Source organism: Haplochromis burtoni, unplaced genomic scaffold, assembly GCF_018398535.1.
Source record: "Haplochromis burtoni strain Fernald_Lab_line unplaced genomic scaffold, NCSU_Asbu1 Contig_58, whole genome shotgun sequence".
Classification (NCBI taxonomy): Eukaryota; Metazoa; Chordata; class Actinopteri; order Cichliformes; family Cichlidae; genus Haplochromis; species Haplochromis burtoni.
In genome coordinates, this window is record NW_024582419.1 from 2,204,091 (window position 1) to 2,225,256 (window position 21,166).

Consider the following 21,166-nt stretch of genomic DNA (forward strand, 5'->3'; position numbering starts at 1 on the left):
CAATGAGGGGGAAAAAAAAAATAATAATAATAAAATAAAAAATCTATTGCTTAAGAATTTTGTTTCACCCCAGGCAATAAAATAAAGACAAAATAATGCAACACTTATTTCAGTTGTCATTTATGGAAGGGAAACGGCAAAATACAACTTGATAGAGGGCTTTTATTTAAAAAGTTTATATTAGAAAATGTAAAAACTCAGCTAAACCCAATCACATGAATTGCAAAGATGCATTTCCTTAGAGCTTTCCAAGTGCTGCCACTTCACATCTTTACATGACAAAACAACACTATTCAGATTTTTCTTCTAAGATGTGTAAATTTGGCAATACTGGAAGTTCACAGCAAACCGTGTTGATAGTTATTGCTTTGGTTTGTTTAAAATAGGGTTTAAACTGGAGTTGAGACATGCAGCATGGTGATCTAGCTGACGACAGAGAGGTGGAGGGCACAGAGAGAACGCTGGTGTAGCTCCTTAATCGTCCTTATCCTTGGCTCCGTGCTTTAGGATGCGTGTGAACTCCACATAGTTGAAATTATTCTTCTTGTCAATGGGGGCCTCCCTGAAGAGCTCATCCACCTCCTCATCTGTAAACCGGTCACCCATTGTTGTGAGCAGCTCTCTGAGGTAATCTTCCTGGATGAAACCTGAAATGGATAATGGTAAAAATCAGATAAGAAACTGCAACAGTTCCCTCTTCAAATAAAAAAAAAAAAACAAAAACAAAAAAACCCCCATGAGACTGTGGGTCACCAACAGGAAGTTACCTGTCCCCTCCTCATCAAAGCAAGCAAATGCATTCCTGATCACATCCTCGGGGTCTGTGCCATTGAGCTTCTCTCCAAACATTGTGAGGAACATGGTGAAGTTGATGGGCCCAGGAGCTTCATTCATCATGGCCTCCAGGTAGTCCTCATTGGGATTTTTGCCTGTGTAGATAAACATATGTGATGCAAACTGAATTCAGAGGAGACTTTTCTATTTTCAAACAACTTCTTATGCTAATAGGAACAAAACTAAACTGGGCAAACATCTTACTGCCTTCAATGTTCTCTGTACCGAGAGCCCTGTGTTTATTTCTCTATAAAGCAACTTCAGCCAGCTAATCCCAGCTTCAAACCATTATTATTTTCATTGTGCTTCCTATCAAAGAAGCAGAGTGAAGCCTTTTAAGTGTAGGGTTTCTGCCGGACAAGTTATAAGACCAAGAGTAAAAGAGTAATAAGTTGTAACATTTGCCTGGGTCTTTTGCTTAGCAGTTCTAACCCTTTCACAGCTTACTGAATGTGTTAAAATAAAAAGGTATATTAAACAGCAGCTGTACTTCTCGTCCTAAAGCCAAGCTTAAAATTACCAGCTGTTTTCAGACATTAGTCTGGGTAGGCGGCTCCGTTTAGGAGCTTGAAATACATGGGTGGAAACCCTGCATAACAGCAGCATTGGCAGGAACAGGTCACACAGCAGTTACTGCACCATTTTCTTCTAATGAACCAGTATAGATCTATGAAGAGCACCTTTTCTCTACTCATAAACCTGAAAGGCTCAAATGATAGAGGCAATCATTATTTTTATTAACAGCTAAAAGCAAATTTAAATACGTGTGCCTGTAGAACCAGTTTAAGCACAGCTAACATCAGTACACACCCAAATGAATACGAACAGAGCATGAATGGCATACATTAGACCTCCTTAAGACGTCTGAGAATTTTACTCACCCAGCGAGGCAAGCATGTCGTGGAGGTCCTCTTTGTCGACAAACCCATCTCGGTTCTGGTCGATCATGTTGAAGGCCTCCTTAAACTCCTGAATCTGGGACTGGTCAAACATGGCGAAGACATTGGAAGTGGCGCGCTGAGGGCGCTTCTTCGTGGTCTTTCCCTTAGCCCTTTTGCTAGACATTGTGAATGTTTTGTTTCTGTGGAAATTAACCGACATCAGGTTACACATCTTTTTGAATTACAGCTCCATTTGATTAACTACTGAGAAACACAAACTGGAAACTGATTTAGGTTGGGTTGATTTCTACATCTGATAAGACTAAACTAAAAGACTTTTCATTTGATTGAAAAGACTTCAAGAATTCCAATCAGGATGCAATGTTATAGGGATGAATGCCAACTTATTCCCCATTTACAGGAAACAGCATCATTTGCCAAGGCACAATGTGGAAGAAAACACCACAAGACAGACAAAAGTTGGCAGCACAATTCAGCATTTAGATCAAAGTAGATGATGCCATTATTCAAAATAAGAGTTTGTCAGTCACATCCACACATGAGTAGCAGGGTAATATAATTCTCTAACAGCGAATCCCCAGTGAGGTGTCCCTCACTGAGCTATAAATGGAAATGTTCCTCATCTTTCTAGGTTGATCAGCTCACTGCTTTCAAAGAGGGTAGGAAAACTACCGATGTGAGGACAGATGCCCTTATCAGGCAAAGTCTTGAATAAAGAGTTGAACTGTCCCCACGTTAACATCTTTATGTTGACAGACACTTTGGGTTTTGCTGCTCTGCGCTCATGGAAAATGGATTCAACCAGCTCAGGCAGCAAGTATTATCTCGCTATGCATGTGATGCCCTGTAAAAACAGTGATGTGGGCTGATATTATCTGAAACACTGACAAGTGCAACAAAAAAGGAAAGAAAATATGAGCAACGTCTTACCCTATAACTTATTAAATAAAAAAATAGAATAAAATGACAAATGTTATGCCTACTGAGAATGAATCTGAAAAGCTGACTGAAGACAGCTGGTGATTGTTGGTTAACTGTGTCGACTGACTAACAACTAAAGCTGATTTACGCATATATCATATTTACGCGTTTTTAATTAAATGTTTTCTTCTCCCCAGCGGTCATACAAATGCACAATTGACATTAATTAACTTCGAATAAGCCAAAAAAGTTAAACACGATATTTATATGATTTAAAAAGCTGACCGTACCTGCACACTCTTCTGGTTTGCGGCCTGTATTAACCAACATCATAATTTATATGAAATACCCAACAGTCACTGGCGATAACCCAATTCACAAACACATTTTCAACTCACGAAGCTAACCGCGGGATTTACTAGCTGAAAATATTTCTTTACTTGCGACCAATTTCGTAACAGAGCCATTAGCTACGCGGCTAACTGTTAGCCGTGTTTTCAAGGCTACCAACGAGTGAGCAACACATTACGTTTTCTTTTAAGATATGAAGTTTTAGCAGCGGGATTAAATTCGTGTTTTGTATATATCAGAGTGTGTTTAATGCAACTAAATAGCTCTTAAAATAAGATATAAACACAGACTTACCTGACAACTTCCAGAAAACCGTCAGCTAGCCCTGTGCCGTTCTTTTTCTCAACCACCGCCCTTCACTTCCTCATAATATTGCTGGGTTCCGTACAGAACACCAGACCAAACCAATGAAGAACTATGGGGGTGCCGGTCAAGAATGAAGCCATTATTTCTCATTTGGAATTAATTGCATGTTTCAGTCTAATTGTAATTCTTAAATAACTTGTCTAAAACTCTGTTTGAAAACATATGTAAATAATTTTAGCATTATTAGCAATAAAATACAAAATAATTTTTAACACTTCCCTCTTTGGAGTAATTGTAACTTCCACTCTCTGCCTGCATTGACTTTCAAGGATATGTCCTTTTAAGGAAATAGCGACATACATCCTCCCTGCGATGAGCAATTAAGGAAAGGTGTGTAGTTTCAATGATCCCTGTGGGAGGATGGAAGTTTTTAAATTCCATATTTTATTTATTCTAACGTTTCTCTTATTTTCTAAACTATTCAACACATAAATTTATCTTTAATGTATTTTTTAAACACGTTTCTAACAGCTGATTTCATTCATTTCTTTAATGGAAAAACAGAAATTTAGTCATATTTGGGTCATCCTCATAACTAAACTACGTTGACACTGATCATTTGTTATTTATGATTCTCCTTTGTTGCATTATCATTGGGCTTTTAATGTTGTTTACGTGTTATTTATTGTTGAAGAATATGTTATGATGTCTTCCTGGGAACGTCCTCGTTGAAGATTTGAATAGGTAAATCGAACAGGAAAAGATAATGAAATATTGAAGGAAGTCAAATACTAAACCAAAACAAAATGAAGAAATGTTGACATAGAGGATAATTATAGTCCGACTTGTCCGACGATGGGTCAGACAACAGTTGGTACCACAGTCATTGCTGTAAACAGAGGATTACTGCTGCAGGGCTTCAAAAGCAACACGTGGAACTATTGACTCACAGTTAAAACAGGCCACGTCTGCCTTTGTTGTCCACCTGTCATATCACTTTCAGTGTTAGGGAAACAGCTTCACACTGGAAAAAGTTTTACTCGCAGCAAAGCCAGAGGAAGAAGCCTAGTTTAAAGCTTCAAACATACAAAGAGGTGAAGCATATGGTTGTGTGCTGCCTCATGAACGCATTGCCCAGGCATGCCCGAAAAGGGGAATGTGGCTCATTGAGTGGGTCCGGTTACAGAAGATAAGTAACAGTAAAATCATTTTTTTCGTTGTATGCCACACTTAATTTGTAGTTTTAGTAGTTAAACTATTTTTGTTTACAAAATAATTATCTAAAAAAAAAGCTACAACAAATTTAAACTGTGCATGGTTCACTTACCTTTAGCACTGCACTTTCAAAGCTGATAACAAAATGAGTGTCATGACTCGTGAATATTTATATATTTTACAATAACCAGACTTTTACAATTATACATATAGATACCAAACTGTTAGTTTCTACTCCTCCTCTGTGTTTAGGAGAGACACAACCGAGCCACTCAAAATGAAAAGAGAAAATTTATGTTGGAAAATATTTTACGATTGTATTTTAAGTTTTGCATTTATTAATTTATTTTTACTTAGAATTGCAGTACTGCATTCAACCACTAGAGGCTGCTACTTACACATGAAACTTCTCATGCATATTTAAACACTTCTTGAGATATTTATTTACCTTTCTTAGAGTGTCACTTCGTGTGAACTGAATATGTTCATATCTCCGAACTTTATATAGCTTCAAAGCATTGATGCAGCACAACACAGAAGATAAAAATAGCCTCAACAGATCCCCTGATATCCATACAGTGGGAATTTCCTGGACAGCTAAACTCAGTTCATTGCTGTGAACTGACTTTCTGTTCAAATCTTAGTGAGTCAGAGTAATATTGTGGTTAAGCAAATCATTTCTGTTTTTGAAGTGGGAACCCCACACAACACTAGAAAAACCTCTCAGTATAATGTACCATTACACCAGAGCTAACCATAACCTCAAAACTGTAACCTTGAGTTGAATACACCTACACCTTTGTGGTCATTCAAACGTGTCAATAATACAAGACTTCACAGGCTTTATATTTACCAGTTTTGTGCTTTACTTACAGTCATAATAACGAAGTGCAAACTGTTTCAATAAGGTGATAAAATCAACTGTATACTGTAAAACATATTTATGTAGACTATGATACTCTTCATATACCATGGGGACTTCACTGTGCCAATACAAACTTTAAACTTTCAAACAAGCTAGTATTTTGAGGAAGAGTTTATCAGCTGTGGGTGGCAGCTGTTTGGTGAATGGGGCTTATTTTCAGGGCTATTTAGATGTTTTTGGTAGGAGATACTGAGCAGCTACATGCTGTTCTTTGATGCTCAGTCATACGCACTAATTATGCAGTTTACTGTAGCTTGTGGTGTAACACAGCGGCTTTAAAATGTAGCATTGGTGAGTATGGAGGGGATGTTGAAGGTCTGTGTGTAGAATATAATGTAAAAGGATAATTAGAAAAAAAATACTATAACAGTTCTGTGCAAGCCAGATGAATCCAACAATGGAGGGATTTTCATACTGTTTGAATACTTAAGAAAATATGAATATGAACTATGAATTTATATGTGGCATGGTGGAGCAGCGGCTAGCACTGTGTTAGCTGCTGCCATGGTCGGGTCTTTAAATGCTGGTTTTGCACGTTTTCCTCTTCAGGTACTCACACTTCTTCCAACTGTACAAAGACATGTATGTTGAGTTTACGGGAGCTTCTAAATTGACTGCAGGTGTGAATGGTTGTATCATCAGCTCAGTTAGACCTGTGTTGAGCATTGGCCCAGAAAACTGTGCCTGTGCACACAGTAGATTGTGCCATCCTAAAATGCAGAATCAAACTTTATCGTGCAAAGAAGCCAAATTATGTGAAAGTTTCAAACAGTTCTGTGCTGAGACACATCAAAATTTGAGTTCTTTTTTGAAAAACATAGACATCACATCATCTAGACTAAAAAGGAGAGAAACCATCTAACTTGTTATTAGCACTCAGTTCATTAAAATGAAAAAAGAAATGTGATTTTCTTTGTCTTGTTGAGAGGTTTTCTATTGAAACTGAGGCCTCGATACAAAGTAAACAAGACAAGTTTGACTGAAAAGTGAAAATCTGCAGATTCCCTAAACACCACACACTGATGAAATACACACTTGTACACACAAGTTATAATAAACTGATTAAGACTAGGCAAATTGAAACAATATGTTAATTGGTTTGAACTTTGTCCCTATTGCCAGTCTTGGCAGCCGGGGGTCAGTCCGCCAGGGCCTCCGGAGTTTGGATGGAGTTTGAACTTTGATTTAATGCATAATGAAAAGTTGTGTTTGATTTGATTTGGAGCTGGATGTTCACACGTGAAACCAGTCGCAGACAAACTTGCTGTTTATCTGATGATTTCTGCAACTCCCTTGTTTTTCAGTTAATGCAACCAGTTCAAAGCTATCACCTTGGAGGCTTGTTTAGTGGGTAAGCTATTTTCATTAGACAGAATGAAGTACTGTGACCCTGCTTAATGTCTTGTACTAGCTCCCTCAGTGTACAGAGGTGGGCTTATCTCTTTTAATGGGCTCACACTTCATGTTGCTGCCATAATGTTTAAGGTATGCTGTCATGCTGATTGCTGACCGTATTATGTTGAACACTGATGAGTGAGAGCCAAAAAGGAAAGAATGGTCAGAACAAAAGCCCCTGAAGTGCCCACTGACATGATATTTTTGCCATGGAAATTGTCAGATGTTTGACCTGAAGTCAAATTCCAGAACAAAGTCCAAACACAGATAGAGCTCAAATTATCTCCACCAGGCAAATGACGTAAAGCTCACTATATTTGCATGTAAATAGAAACATGTTAGTTTATGTTTATGTGCTCTATTAGCCACTGGATTCTGAGTTTTATTTATTTGACCTTCTTAGTAGCTGTTTATGAGCAGAGTGACCAAGAGGAGACACTCATGCACTTCTCCAAATGACAGTGACACTGAAAGAGAGAGTGACAAAGAGACATTAACTGGCATTTGTTGTATGCAATGAGCATAACAATAGCATTGCTAAAGTTAGCAACGGTCACAGCTGAGACCGCTACAGTCAAAAGCCAAGATAAAAAGCTGCTGGAGGCTAACCAGCAATGCCACACTTTGGGCTTTGAGCCATCACAGTCTTAACAGACTTAAAACAAAATTAGAAGATATCAGACACTGACTAAAGAATACTGAAAAACCTTGGGAACCTCTGGGGAAGCTTGGCCTCGAGGAAAAGCTGGTTGATGAGGTGCTTTGGTGGTGTGGCACAATTTCAATTTAAAAAAAAAAAGTGGTAGTAAATATTTAAAAATGACAAATATAAATAAGCAGCATTCATAAATACAAAACATGTAAAAAAAATTAATATTATATAGATTTAATGCAACACTAAAAGTGATATTAACAATTTAACCTTGACATTAATTGGCAATTTAAACTTCAAACACTAGCCTTGTATTTACCTGCATATCAAGCCCACTGGCAGAGACCTGCACCCATAAATGTTTTGCACTATGGGAGTTGACTTGCCCCCCAGCTCTGCTCCTAGCTATATTTATCTCCACTCTCACCATAAAAGGCTGTGACTGCTGCTTGGACTCTGACTAAGGCCAATATTATTTTTGTTGTGTAGACCGCAGCCGTGTGCGTGCCTACCTGCGGGTTTGCTTGGGATATCAAACTTAAGAGTGTGTGGAGTTGGACCATCTTTTCATTTAAAGCTTAGAATTGAGAGAGTTTGTCCAGAGTAAGTGACTACTTTGGGGGTAAGATGTGATATGCAAGGTTATAGTTGTTGCATATGTCTGTGTAAGCATGCCGAGAAAGTGCCTGATTGCCTGAAACTGTATATCATGTCTTTGTAGCTGATGTTGCAGGTTTGATTTGAAAGGTTTTATGATGGTTCCCTTAAACTGTCTTTGTTGATCAAGAAACTATTTGTAGTTTTTGGCCATCATACCTTTAGTACACTTAGTACAGTCTAATTTTTTCCACTATGACAATTAGATTAACTATTTATGTTCAGCAAAAAGAGTCAAAAAGCTTGCTGTGAACCTACCCTGTATTGACAGTGAATCCACATGCTCTTGACCACTAACTAACCTGACAGACAAGCAGATAGACAGGAAGAAACTCGGAAACTCAGGGCTCGTGCGAGGAGTGGCCTGCAGCATGTCTGGATCTATACCGTTCTACCAGAAGCACCATCTCCACTATGACCGCGGCTACCGTAGCAAGGAGACTCAGTCTAAAGTGAGTCAGTACCAGGCCAGCAGCAGATACAGTGCTAGCGGCAGCGCCTCTGCCGCCACCAGGAGCAGGGGGTAAGGAGAAGGAAAGGGAGGTGGATCAACTTCATCAATCCTTTTTCTTTATGACAGGAAAGTCCTACTACCTCCCTAACACCTACCCCACCCCAGCTGATCAAGTTCACCTCCATCACCCTTGTGAGATCACCTCCCTGACACAACTCTGGGATCGTCTTTCCTTGACACCAAGTAACCATCTTACTCCCCCATGAGTTTTCTTTCACCTTGATCGCCCCTCAAACACACCTGAGGACTGAAAACAGCTTTGAGTCCTGCATGAAGCCCTGTGCATGTAGCCTGACAGATGTCCTTTGTTTTCATGCATGTTGACCAAGTCTTACCTTTAACACAGTAATGTGTCTAAAAGGGCTACAGGAATTTCTGTCACCTTTAGAGGAATGGCATTCGTTAGAAAGGATGCAACGTTATGTTATATTAGAGCTATATGCTATATAAATTGACTGAAATAGCATCTTGACCTGTGTATCATACTAGGATGAAAATAAGAAGAGATAGTTTATCAGTCTTGTCCGTTTGAAAACTCATCCACTGTGCCGTGAATCTTTTTAATTAGTGAGTGTGGGAAACTTGGCAGCTTCTCTTTATTTTTAAGAGGCATAAGGATAGCTGTTCATGAGCTGCTGATTTGTCATCAGTTCACATTTCCTGACATTTAAAGTTTGGAGTATATTGAGCTTTTCTATCCAGGGAATACCAAAGCTCCCATAGTGAGCCTATCTATTAGGGTATCTGGCAAATCCTTAAATACTCTGGCCTGGAGAGTGTGAACACATCAGAGGGCTTAGATTTTACTATCTCATCTTTCCCTTCAGGCAGCTCACCAGACCCCAGATCAGTGCTGAGGGGAGGCAGGGAGCATTGCTTTTATGGCAAAGATAGGATTGCATTTATGTGGTTATAGGAGTTTCTTGTAATATGGGATAATCTTCATATCCTCTCAAATTCTATGAGATTGTCCAATTAAAATCTTGGAAATGGTCAGAGGTAAAGGGACACTGACTCAGATAGACATAGGAAAAATGAGGGCAGCTGTCCTACTTGCTATGCCATTCTGTGAATCCTCAAACACTATTCAAAGCTATAGTGTTGACACTGGACAGATTTCCTTACCTACATCAGGATATTTCACCCTATGAGCCACAGTCATTTCCTGAAAGACACTTTAAAGCAGTTTGTCAGTAATAAATCATTCTAGCATAAACATTACAGAACAAGATTACGACCCAGGTGGGACTTGAACCCACAATCCCCAGCTCCGGAGGCTGATGCCTTATCCATTAGGCCACTGGGCCACTGATTGATTGTAAGCTCTACGTAAACTAAAGATGGATTTCTCACTTTGCCCTAAATCTTTCTTAGAGAAACATGAAATGTAGTATGGAGTCAGTAGGACAGCTGGGTTTCACATTTTGGTATGCACTGAGATACCATCATAGATGAAGGACACTCATCTGTTAATGACCGAATACTGGTTCCTTTTAGTGGTCGTTAGCAGTGTCAGTATTGTCTTTCACATCATATGGTTGTTATAGATGTTGAAAACTTAATAACTGAGGTGTGCAAAGCTGTAAAAAATAATTACAACTAAACCATCTCCACTACTTTCCAACTGAATTTTAATCCACATCTCATCCACCCCTGACCTTGGCTTTGTCCCCACGTTTTTCTGTCATGTTGTTAGTTGCACTGTCTGGCTGTGTGCCAGGCTGATGGTACTCTGTATGTCTCAGACTTAACGTGTCTTCGCACTCTGGCCTGGAGGAGAGCAGACTAAGCCCCTCACCCAAGAGAGCCAAGCCAACTTACTTGGCTGTGGATAAAGACAACCAAATCATCGGCTATGTAGTGCCTATCTTCAGGGGCAGGTAATAACTATCCCTCTATGTAGAACTGGAAATCCAAGATTGCTTTTCAACAGCCTAAAGTTTTAACAACATGCCTTGCTTTCACGTCCATCCCTGGCTCTGCTTTGCTGCCTCCTAGTCAAGAGTTTGCTACAGGACTTTCAGATACAGAGGAAGCAAGAGTGAGAGACACTGCTGCATACATGGCCCGCAGGGATTTGTTCACCAGTGGCCTGGAGATGGAGAGGTCTGAGCTCATCTCCAGGAAGGAGACCATGCGCGAGTCGGCTGAGCGCATCACTCTGAATAAAAGGGTCAGTTCTCACTGTTTTGAGATCACACAGGGCAGCCGTGCTGTTCTTTAAAGTTTTAAAGCAAACATGGAGAACTGCTTAGAATTTTACATCACAGAAACAGGCCTTAGGTTTGGTCTGTTTGGTTGTTTGTATGCGCTTGCAACAACCTGCATACTTATTTTTTTGTAAATCAGTCTTCTTCTTGACATTACAGACTCACTTCTCATATTTAAGGCACGTATCATAGTCCATAACAGGGTCATAGAGTGTATCATGGGTCAAAGAAATGCCTGTGTGGCATTATAATGGCACATATCTTTTGCAAAAGCCCAGAAAAATGTTTCTTGAGCCTGGATTATACTTTCTGTTAGTCTGCTAGGGCCCACTCAGGTCCACTCTGGTCAGAGTGATGCAAATTTCATCGTCAAATGGTGAGTGCAAGGGTCTATGCGGACGTCTATATGCCTGCCCACTTTTTGTGACCACGTTGACATCTTTGAAGAATTTACATTAGAATGCACCAGGAAGCTGTCCAAGTATAAGCTAGGCTTTAGCTTTGATATCACAAATAAGCATTATGTATTTGTGATGTTACAGTAAACTTTAGGACATGCCAAATTTGCTTTTGTACTTTTGTAATCACAGTACAGCCATCTCAGTCGCTGGGGAGTATATTAGTGAATAATTCTGTAATTCTGCTTAGATAATTATAAGCTAATATTACTTACTATCAGGTTTCACTTTACTTAAGAGAACACAAAAATGGTAGTTAATGGTTAAATAGTGGTTAAGTAATGAGTAACTACTGAATAACTGCTAATTCTTCTTCTCTTCGCATTGCTTGGCATAACAGAGGAAACATGGGGTAGTGGGGAAGTCATCCTTAAACTACTGAGTAACAATTAAGTATAACATTTCCATTGTGTTGAGTTATATTTTACTGACATAATGTGATTAAAAAAAGAAAAAAAAAGATTTTGGCTGTTAGTTAAAAGGTTTTCCAAAGAAACTCAAGATAGGTGAAGTATGCTTAATCCAAATGAATCATCTGCACCATTCATCTGTGCTTATATATTGTGCTTTTATTGCTCATTACTTGTGGGATCATAGTAGATCATCCTCTATTATAATATCACAATAAATCCATATTCTAATGCCAATATCAGGCCACAAAGCACAACAATATTTATTTATTGTAGCAAAACTGACCATGGTTGATTGCATCAGTGCTTGGGAATGTAAAGTGTCTGTGGCTAAGTGGTTGTTATTACTATCCCTTACACAAGAAAGTTATTTATGTGCCTGGATGATTATGTGAATTGGTACCCAGCCATTCAATGAGCATCATGAAAAACCACACTTACCCCCTCACTGCATTTATATGCCTCCCCTGCCGCACTGCCTTACTACTGGGTGACAAATTCTTCAGGAGATCACGTTTCTTCGGACAGAGGGAAGCAGTGTCTCATTGGTGGTATTATGTGTTGAGATACTGGATAGTGAACAAACAGACAAGACCTCAACACCTCATCTTTTCACAGGACTAAGGAAGAACACATCCTTACAGTTGTAATGTGTGAAGATAATATCTAAAGTAGATGTGTTGGTTTTATTTAAATGTATCTACAAGAAAATGGTAATTGTGGAGCACGTTGTGGTTGGTAGAAGGTAAAAACTGTCCTGAGTGATTTGCTCTATCTTTAGATCCATGAACACGAGGAACACTTCAAACGTATGAACGAAGACAGCCTGATGCACGCCCCAGAGTTTGTGATTAAACCTCGCTCCCACACTGTGTGGGAGAAACAGTGTGTGCGGCTGCACTGCACTGTCAGTGGGTGGCCCGACCCACGGGTCGTCTGGTAGGTCACCAACTACACGATCTTATGTCTTTCCTCTCTGTTCTTTCAAAAAATGATCTTTATCCATTCCATCTAGTTTTTAATGTTTCCTCCCTTGATTTTGTTTTATTCTTTTCAAACTTTTTTTGTCTTTCAAGGTACAAAAACAATGTGGCGCTTGATCCGCTTGCCAACCCTGGCAAGTACAAAATTGAGAGCAGATACAGCGTGCACTCACTGGAGATTAACAAGTAGGTCGTTTCTCCCATCCACAGTACTTAAAGTAGATATCCACATACATTTTATGCCATAAATTAATGTCAATACACATCATCACCTTGAAGATTTTCCAGTGAGCCCTTTGAAAGAAGGCAGGGTATTTTCATGCAACTTGTGAATCCCAAATAGTGCTATACTACAGCTCTGTATATTAAGTTTAACTTAAAAACGTAACCAGAACATCATGGAAGTTAAAATGTTAGATATTAAGATAAAATATATTAGTCAAAGAACTTGTTATGATTACATACTGAAAATAAAGTTTATTTAATATCTTCACTGTTTTCCAGTGACTGACACAAAATTGGGTTGAAATAAAGAAGTTTGTTGGGGGCAAAATATGATAGGCTGACACTGATGTTCCTTGGGCCTCGGTTTGTAGTATATGTATTAAAAATACTTTGTTAAAATTAAAATATTTACTTTGAAATTTAGGATTCTTTAAACTGAGTGTTATTTTTTAAAGTAGGCATCTTGCCCTGGATTCAGCATTCAGCCATATATGGACCTATGTGTAAATGACTTAATCTACAGGCCCAGGGTCTTGATGTGTAGCGCAGTAGAGGCCTGGGAGCCAGATAACTGAGAAATCCTTTTCCCCTGATAACAAAGAGGTGGTCTAAGGATAGATAGTCTAAGATAGTAGATGTAGACGTATTATGTAGAAGATAGTCTACGCAATTTTGCAGCCCTTCTCATCAGATGCATCCCATCTCTGAGCTGGGCTTCATGTTTGATCACTTGTAGCACAACAATTAGCATTAAGATTACATGCAGCTTAAAATATAAATTCAACCACTACTACAAGCTGCTATTCAGTTTAACGGATATCTGTTACATTTAGTGGACAATGTTAAAATGTTTATCTAATAATATGGCCTGTTTAATAATGCATCATTCAAGCTAAAAATGCTGCTAATGCTAGCAGGTTAAGTGACCAAGCTGTACTCTTAAACGTTATGAGCGTAGAAGACATACACAAATACTTTCTAGTGCAGGCTAATTAAATAGTATAAACTTGACTCACCAAATCACCAAAACCGGAGGACTTTTAGGACAGCCTATATCTGTGTGTTTTCTGTAATTTTATACATTTATCACTTACAATTTAATCCCAAAGCAGCATTTCTTTATCACATAGAAAACCTATGATGTGCTGTTGAAATTGCATTTTCTTAAATTAAAACATCCAGGGGGAAAAAGTGTCATAAAATTGCTTTACTTTATTTATTCTTTTTTAAACTACTGCTTATCCATCAAATTAGTTAACCTTTCTTGCTAGTCTGTCAGCACGTCACACATCGGATCACTTCATGTACAGAAAGCCACAACACCTAATGCGTGTGACATCACCAGCGTGTCTATTTTTTGCCAGAGTATTTCTGGCCAGGAGTGATGGAACGTTTTACAGTTGGGCTCACATAGTTGGTATTATTTACATGGCTGAAAGGAATTAGGTTGAGCTGGGGGGAGGGGCACCGTGCACATGAATCCTTAACACAGTACACCGAACATGTGCATATCATGGACATTGATCAGCTGATGCTCTCCTCTTTCAGATGTGATTTTGATGATACAGCTCAGTATCGTGTCTCTGCCATGAACTCCCAGGGAGAGCTGTCTGCATTTGCCTCCGTTGTTGTCAAGAGTAGGTTTCACCCAATTCCACAGCTAATGCCAATATGCTCATGATCATCAAAAACATATATAAAAAAAACAACTCAAGAGTAATTATATTTTCCTAATTAACTGTTTAAAATTAGTGTGTGACAACTTAAATTTGCATGTGTGTGAAATGAAAACAAAAATTCTGTCCATCAGTGTGATAAAGTCATACAACAATCTGTAAATGTGGAATGTATTAAAAGCGCCTCCTGCTGTTCTTCATAGGGTTCAAAGGTGAAATGGATGAGTTCCTGCCAGCACCCAGGCGTAAGTTGGAATTTACTGCCAGTTTTAATTCATGAATGAACTTTTTTCAGGCCACTGGAAAGTAAAATATGTCAATAAAGACTGTAAACAGCAAATTGCTATACTAGCAAATAAGCGGATTCTGAACAACATTTATCTTCTTTTATAAAGTCCTTTCATTGGAGCTGTGTTTTGGTCTCCTCCAGTTATTGGAAAAAAATGATGCAACAGTTACGCTACAGAAAACAGTGGGTGGAGATCTTGGCACGGCCAAAATGACTGGGATCATGTGCAATGAACTTGTGATCTTGCTGCTTTTGAAATGGTGGTTATGAACATGATGATCAGGCCTGTTAAAACACTCATGGTCAGTTGTATTTAAAGCAAGGTTGGTGCATCCAAACAGCAATAAGATAAAATCAGTCTGCTATTAGTCTGCAGTCAAGTATCAAGCTGGTATTTGAATGCTATCTGCTTTTGATAACACAGCAATTAACTGATACATCAGCGAAAATCACAAATTAGTTACCATTTTTCAAATGAGTGTAATTCAGTTTTATTTATATAGTGCCAAATCACAACAGCAGTCGATTCAGTGCTCTTTATATTGCAAGGTAAAGGCCCTACAATAATGAAGAGAAAATCCCAACCACCAGAAAACACTACTCTATAAGCAAGCATTTGGCGAGAGTGAGAAGGAAAAACTCCCTTTCAACAGGAAGAAACCTCCAGCAAACCGAGGCTCAGGGAGCCATCTGCCTCAACCAGTTAGGGCTGAGGGGGAAGAGACAGGACGAAAAACACAGTGTGGAAGAAAAGTTCTTTGAAATTTGTATATCTATTGCCTTCTACTTACACAAAAATTCACATCAGCTAATTACAATCAGAGTCCAGTTGGCCATTACAACTACTTGCAATCAGTTTTTGACATTAAAAGAAAAGCAAAGCAATCACTGGGAAAATGCAGATTTTTTCCTTCTGATTGCCATTTTTTTCCATGGTGTGTAACTGGGCATGTACCATACAGTTTTTTACTAATGAAACAGATGCCTGCAACATGATTGATGATCGTCCAGTGAGTCCAAATGGATTTAAAAGCACAGCATAGTAAACAGCTGTGTTATAAATCTAACTAACCCCAGTGGGGAGCAGGGTGGTGGGATGTTTGGAGACGAACAATGGGTACTATTGGTTTAACATTTTTGTTGTTGCTTTTTTGACAATGCAGGGGCCATTACTGAAGGTAACAGGGTGTCGGGAGTGTGGTCTGAAATCGATTTTCTCCAAGCATGGCCGTTTTTGTCTGAATAGAAAAATCCACAGTAACATTCATAATAGTCTAATTAAACTGCAGATAGTAAGTGTGCAAAAATGTACTAATTTTTTAATGCATGAAAACATGAATTATTTCAGCAGTTGTTTTTGTGAGAGCTGCAGTGAAGTTTTAGAGTCCCCCTTTTGGTCTGTATTTGTGTTTTTGCCCTTTATCCTTTTACATCTTATACACGCTCACTTTTCCACCGTTTTCCATCTGGGTGCAAAACTTTGATAGTTGATGTGTGCAACACCTGTAGTTCCACTTAATTCAATCTCAGTAGTCTGAATTTGTGAGATTCTTTATATATATTTGTGTGTGTGTGTGTAAACTGTTTAATAATGATACCACCCAGTGACTTTGTTGTCACATCCTTTTGTATAGTTGGCCCAGTGTCCGAGTACGGCATCACCTTCCAGACTCACATTGTTGATAAATTCGGTGTATCATTTGGAAGGGAGGGCGAGACCATGAGTCTGGGGTGTACAGTCATCATCTACCCTGCCCTGCATCGCTACCAGCCAGAGGTGGAGTGGTATAGAGATGGTAGGAAGACTTACTGTGATACTGAACAATGCCCGTAATGTACAGTTCTTGTAGATTTAAATCAGTTGTTCTCTGTACTGTAATATGTTTACCTCTTACCTTGCTAATACTTATTGGCCTGCACTCCAGATGTTCTGCTGTCTCCCTCCAAATGGACTCACATGCACTGGAGCGGAGATCGAGCCACCCTGACACTCACGCACCTGAACAAAGAAGACGAGGGCCTCTACACCCTGCGTGTCACCACCAAGTCTGGATATGAGACCTACTCAGCCTACGTCTTTGTCAGAGGTAGGTACATCCTCGCTGAACGGTTTCTTGTCATTAAGTCATAATTATTCTATTTAGATTATCTTTTGACTGATTTAGAAATTAGGCTTTATCTTCATCTGTAAACATGCCATTTGTTTGGTCCTATGCTGCCAGCTGAATCTGGCACACATGCATAGATTCACAGAGCATGCGCAAAAATATCCTCCAGCTTTAATCTCAGCTGTTTTGTCCAAATAACCTTAATAATTCAGATCCAGGTTTGAGTTTTGAGTCTAAACTAGCTAAGATCTGAAGGTTGGTCCTGCTGACCAACCTTCATACATCACACAAGATTTAGTATATTAGTAAAATTATAAAAACTAATGTTATATATCTAAGATGTGTTCACATAGATATTTCTACTGCAGTTCTTTTACATTAGTCAAGTGGACTTCCTTAAAAAATGTTTTTAAAGCCTGTCAGATCTAGATCAAAGTCACAACAGATTAAACCCTGGCACCCGATGATGCAATGGCATCTAAAACTCAAAGTGTTTGGATGTTAGTGATGGTTTTAAATAGGATATCTCTAATAGATACACCACTGAGTGGCAACTCTCTGGCATCTGTTTAAATAGCATGGAAAAATAGGTCACCAGAGCTTATCTTTGCTGCCTTCAGAGACAATCTGACCTTTGAAGCTTCAGCTTCTACATAGGAACCATGCTAAGAGGCTGAAATGAGGAGGCTGAAAAATATCCTGCTCATTCTTCTGTTATAGTTCAGGGTCATTTGGTAAAGAAGAATCCAGGTACAGTCTCCACAACAAAACACTATACGATCATGGCTGCAGCCATGCTATTCTTAGAGAGCTCTAATTTGGAAGCTGTGAGCTCAGACACATCCTGTAAATATTAGGGGTGCAACGATACTCGTATCGATATTGAACCGTTCGATACAGTGCTTTCGGTTCGGTACGCATATGTATCGAACAATACAAAATTTTTAATTTATTTTATCAACTTTCCTTCTGACGATGCTGTCTGTGTTGAGCGCTCAGTGAATCTGCGTTCGACTACTCCGCCTAGGCTGCACTGTCGAGCGCAGATCCACTGAGCGCTCAACACAGACAGCATTGTCAGAAGGAAGAGCGCAGGGCAAGCTAGCGAGACAGAAGTTAAGCTCTCCTTGCAACATGGCAAATTGAACCTCCCCCACCCTCATTCAGATCTGGCGTTTGGAATTATTTTGGTTTTCATGTGACGTATGACCCTGAAGGTAAGCGGTCATGGACTAAAGTAAAACAGTATGTTGGATGTGCCACGCAATGCTCAATTACATGGGTGGGAACTAGTGTGTTAGCGCAGTTAGCTCGTTAACGTGTTGGCCGTCTAGCCCCACGCACGGGGCGATCAGGGGTAGCTCGTTAACGGAGATTTGCCGTGTTGTGGCGTTAACGTCATTTCAACGAGATTAACGCTGACAGCACTAGTGGGAACACAACGAATATGACTGCACATTTACGCCGACATCATCCTAGTGCAAAGACAAGTGGAAGCAGACAAAAACAACAAGCATGCATGCTACAAACTTTACCCGAGTCATTTAGACAGCCGTTAGCACATGATTCTCCTTATGGGGACCTGATATGTTTAATATTGTGGCGAGCTCAGACAAGGAGGAGACGGAGGTGTCGTTTGGTCTTGCTTCCCGTGAGCTAGCCAGGGAGCACAGCCGTTTATTGACATCTGCAGAAGAACACTGCCGCTAGCTAACTGCTCAGCGCGGCAACCGCACAGCAACAACAACACACAGGGCGCCCTCTGACCCCGGAAGGACACACCGTCGCAGCGAGAGGGCGTCACCCGTCACTATGGCAACATAAACAAAACATAACTGTACAAACAGAACCCCGAACAGCCCTGACCCGCTACATAGCCCCCACCTAAGGGGTCAGTCGTCCCCGACGACCCCATTACCCCACACAAAGTCCTGCAAATGTCCAGGTGCCTTCTTTTGGCGCACCGGCCGGTCACGACCGGCGGGGGAAAAGTCACTCGGGTCAGAACATGGGGTGCCACCATCATCCCACTTCTGACACCAATGTGGCGAGCTCAGACAAGGAGGAGACGGAGGTGTCGTTTGGTCTTGCTTCCCGTGAGCTAGCCAGGGAGCACAGCCGTTTATTGACATCTGCAGAAGAACACTGCCGCTAGCTAACTGCTCAGCGCGGCAACCGCACAGCAACAACAACAACAACACACAGGGCGCCCTCTGACCCCGGAAGGACACACCGTCGACCGTCACTATGGCAACATAAACAAAACATAACTGTACAAACAGAACCCCGAACAGCCCTGACCCGCTACAATATGCTGCTGAGAATATAGCCCAGAAGAAGCGTATAGTATAGCTTTTATTTTGGAAAGAGCCATTTCTCTGTAATAAACTCTCTTTTCCAAAGATGAGTGATTCCTCAATCAGATACAGGGCTCGCAAAATCGCTAGCCCGACGTCCCGGGGCTAGCGATTTTTCCAGTCGGGCTACCAAAATCTATCTCTGCCCTGCCCGTCGGGCTATTGTAGGAAGGAAAAATATATGTCAATGCTTTTGCATTCTTTCGGAAATGTAGCTGGGTAATTATGTCATTGGCATCGGTGAGCCACTGTCAATATGTGACATATTGAAATCGCGTTTGAATTTGCGCTTGTTTTTTGCTTTCACTTTGCAATCGCGAACTGTGTATAGAGAGCGACAGACTGATTGGTGAGTGATGATAATTTGCGCACCAATTCCTCTGACATCGTCTTATCAATCGTTAGCTTACTATGCAAACATGACAAGTGAAATCTCCCGCAGCAAGCTTAAACATGTGAGAGGTTGATCGCGCAGAGAATCGCTGACGTTATGTGTGTGTGTGTGTAAAAGCAGCAGGATATATATTTTAGTTCTGCTGAGCCAAATAAGACAGGTCAGGGTGAAGAAGTGACAGCCAAAGAAAAGCTTACCACAAAACGGAAAGTTATGACAAATCAGACTATAAGGCAAAAAGAAAGTGCAGCTTTATGGTTTCATGGACAAAAGAATTTCTGTGGCTGCAATATGACGAGCTATATAACCAGGGCTGCACATAAGTGGTCCGCAGGTGCGCATTCGCTGTCAAAATAAAAAAAAACGCGCACAAGATATGAAGTTGCAACGCGTGTTTGCATACATAAGATTTTCTGGAGGAGGACAGACATTTGTTTAGAACTCTTAAAGATGTCGAAGAAGCTCCTTTAAGCAATTACTTTGGTGTTCCTCCACCTCCAAACAAATGTCAGAAGGAGTCCGAACCACAAAAGAAGCACGTATTCTCGGAAAAGTGGTTGCAGGAGGTGAGCTGGCTTCAAACAAATGATGAACGCACAGAGATGTGGTGCGGAATGTGCCGTGAAAATCCCACTCTAGCGGACAAAAACAGTGCTTTTTATATGGACGCAAACGCGCGTTGCAACTTCTTATCTGGTGCGCGTCTTTTATTTTGACAGCGAATGCGCACATGCGGACCACTTATGTGCACCCGTGTAAATAACATAATGTTCTGCCGGGTGTGTTGTTGGTTTTCTCTCGATTTCTGAGTCGACAAGCGCCTTTGTTACTGGGACCAGTCATTTTAAGAAAGGCCCCCATTAGAACCCATGAGAAATGCAAGAAATGCATTATTGCTCAGTCTGCAATATCTTTCCCAGAACAAACACCAATTGCAAATAACATACTAAAAATAAACCTGAAAAATCTGTTTAGAACAGCGTACTATGTTGCAAAGAGTGAACTACCACTGGCAAAATTTAGCAGTCTTTGCAAACTTCAAAAAGCAAATGGCCTCGATCTTGGTTCCACTTGTCTCTTACCCGTGACTTCAGTGGAAATTTCAAATTCAGGATCTGACACAGACTGATTCATGTCCTACACAGTTCTTACAAGTTCATAGAAATTTCTGTTCAATTAGAACCAAGTATTTGAGTTGATGATTGTAATTTTTATACAATGTTGTAATTTGTTTTTCAACAATTTTTTGATTAATGTTTTGTTTCCTTTACAATATTATACTTTAATGTATAATATTGTAAAGGAAACAAAACAGGAAACAAAACATCAATCAAAAAATTGCTCTCTTTTTTATTCGGGCTACTTACATTTATTTTGGGCTACA

The 21,166-nt window shown here is 39.9% G+C and overlaps 2 protein-coding genes and 1 non-coding gene across 9 annotated transcripts in view; 1 reads left to right on the forward strand and 2 right to left on the reverse strand.

Annotated features, from left to right (window-relative positions):
* Positions 1-104: 104 nt before the first annotated feature.
* myl12.1 (myosin, light chain 12, genome duplicate 1) lies at positions 105-3,433 on the reverse strand. The gene is made up of 4 exons (XM_005922503.2): positions 3,303-3,433; positions 1,716-1,915; positions 768-929; positions 105-647 (listed from the first exon to the last, which is right to left on the reverse strand). Exons 2-4 carry the CDS (start codon positions 1,897-1,899, stop codon positions 475-477), a joined length of 519 nt encoding a protein of 172 aa, XP_005922565.1. The 5' UTR covers positions 1,900-1,915; positions 3,303-3,433; the 3' UTR covers positions 105-474.
* Positions 3,434-7,947: 4,514 nt separating this feature from the next.
* Positions 7,948-21,166, forward strand: part of myom1b (myomesin 1b) — a 37,944-nt gene continuing 24,725 nt past the window's right edge. The window contains exons 1-11 of one of the 7 annotated variants that reach the window (XM_042220986.1): positions 7,955-8,123; positions 8,468-8,681; positions 10,418-10,552; positions 10,671-10,845; positions 12,532-12,689; positions 12,827-12,919; positions 14,507-14,595; positions 14,838-14,879; positions 16,087-16,101; positions 16,558-16,719; positions 16,849-17,010. In XM_042220986.1, coding sequence (XP_042076920.1) covers positions 8,530-8,681; positions 10,418-10,552; positions 10,671-10,845; positions 12,532-12,689; positions 12,827-12,919; positions 14,507-14,595; positions 14,838-14,879; positions 16,087-16,101; positions 16,558-16,719; positions 16,849-17,010 — 1,183 coding nt within the window. In that variant the 5' untranslated portion in view covers positions 7,955-8,123; positions 8,468-8,529. Of the gene's footprint in view, positions 8,124-8,467; positions 8,682-8,717; positions 8,856-10,417; positions 10,553-10,670; positions 10,846-12,531; positions 12,690-12,826; positions 12,920-14,506; positions 14,596-14,837; positions 14,880-16,086; positions 16,102-16,557; positions 16,720-16,848; positions 17,011-21,166 lie in introns of those variants that run through there. The other 6 variants (XM_014333642.2, XM_042220987.1, XM_042220988.1 and 3 more) reach the window with 6 other exon arrangements.
* Positions 9,907-9,979, reverse strand: trnar-ccg. Its single transcript has one exon. It is a non-coding gene; the product is annotated as a tRNA-Arg (tRNA).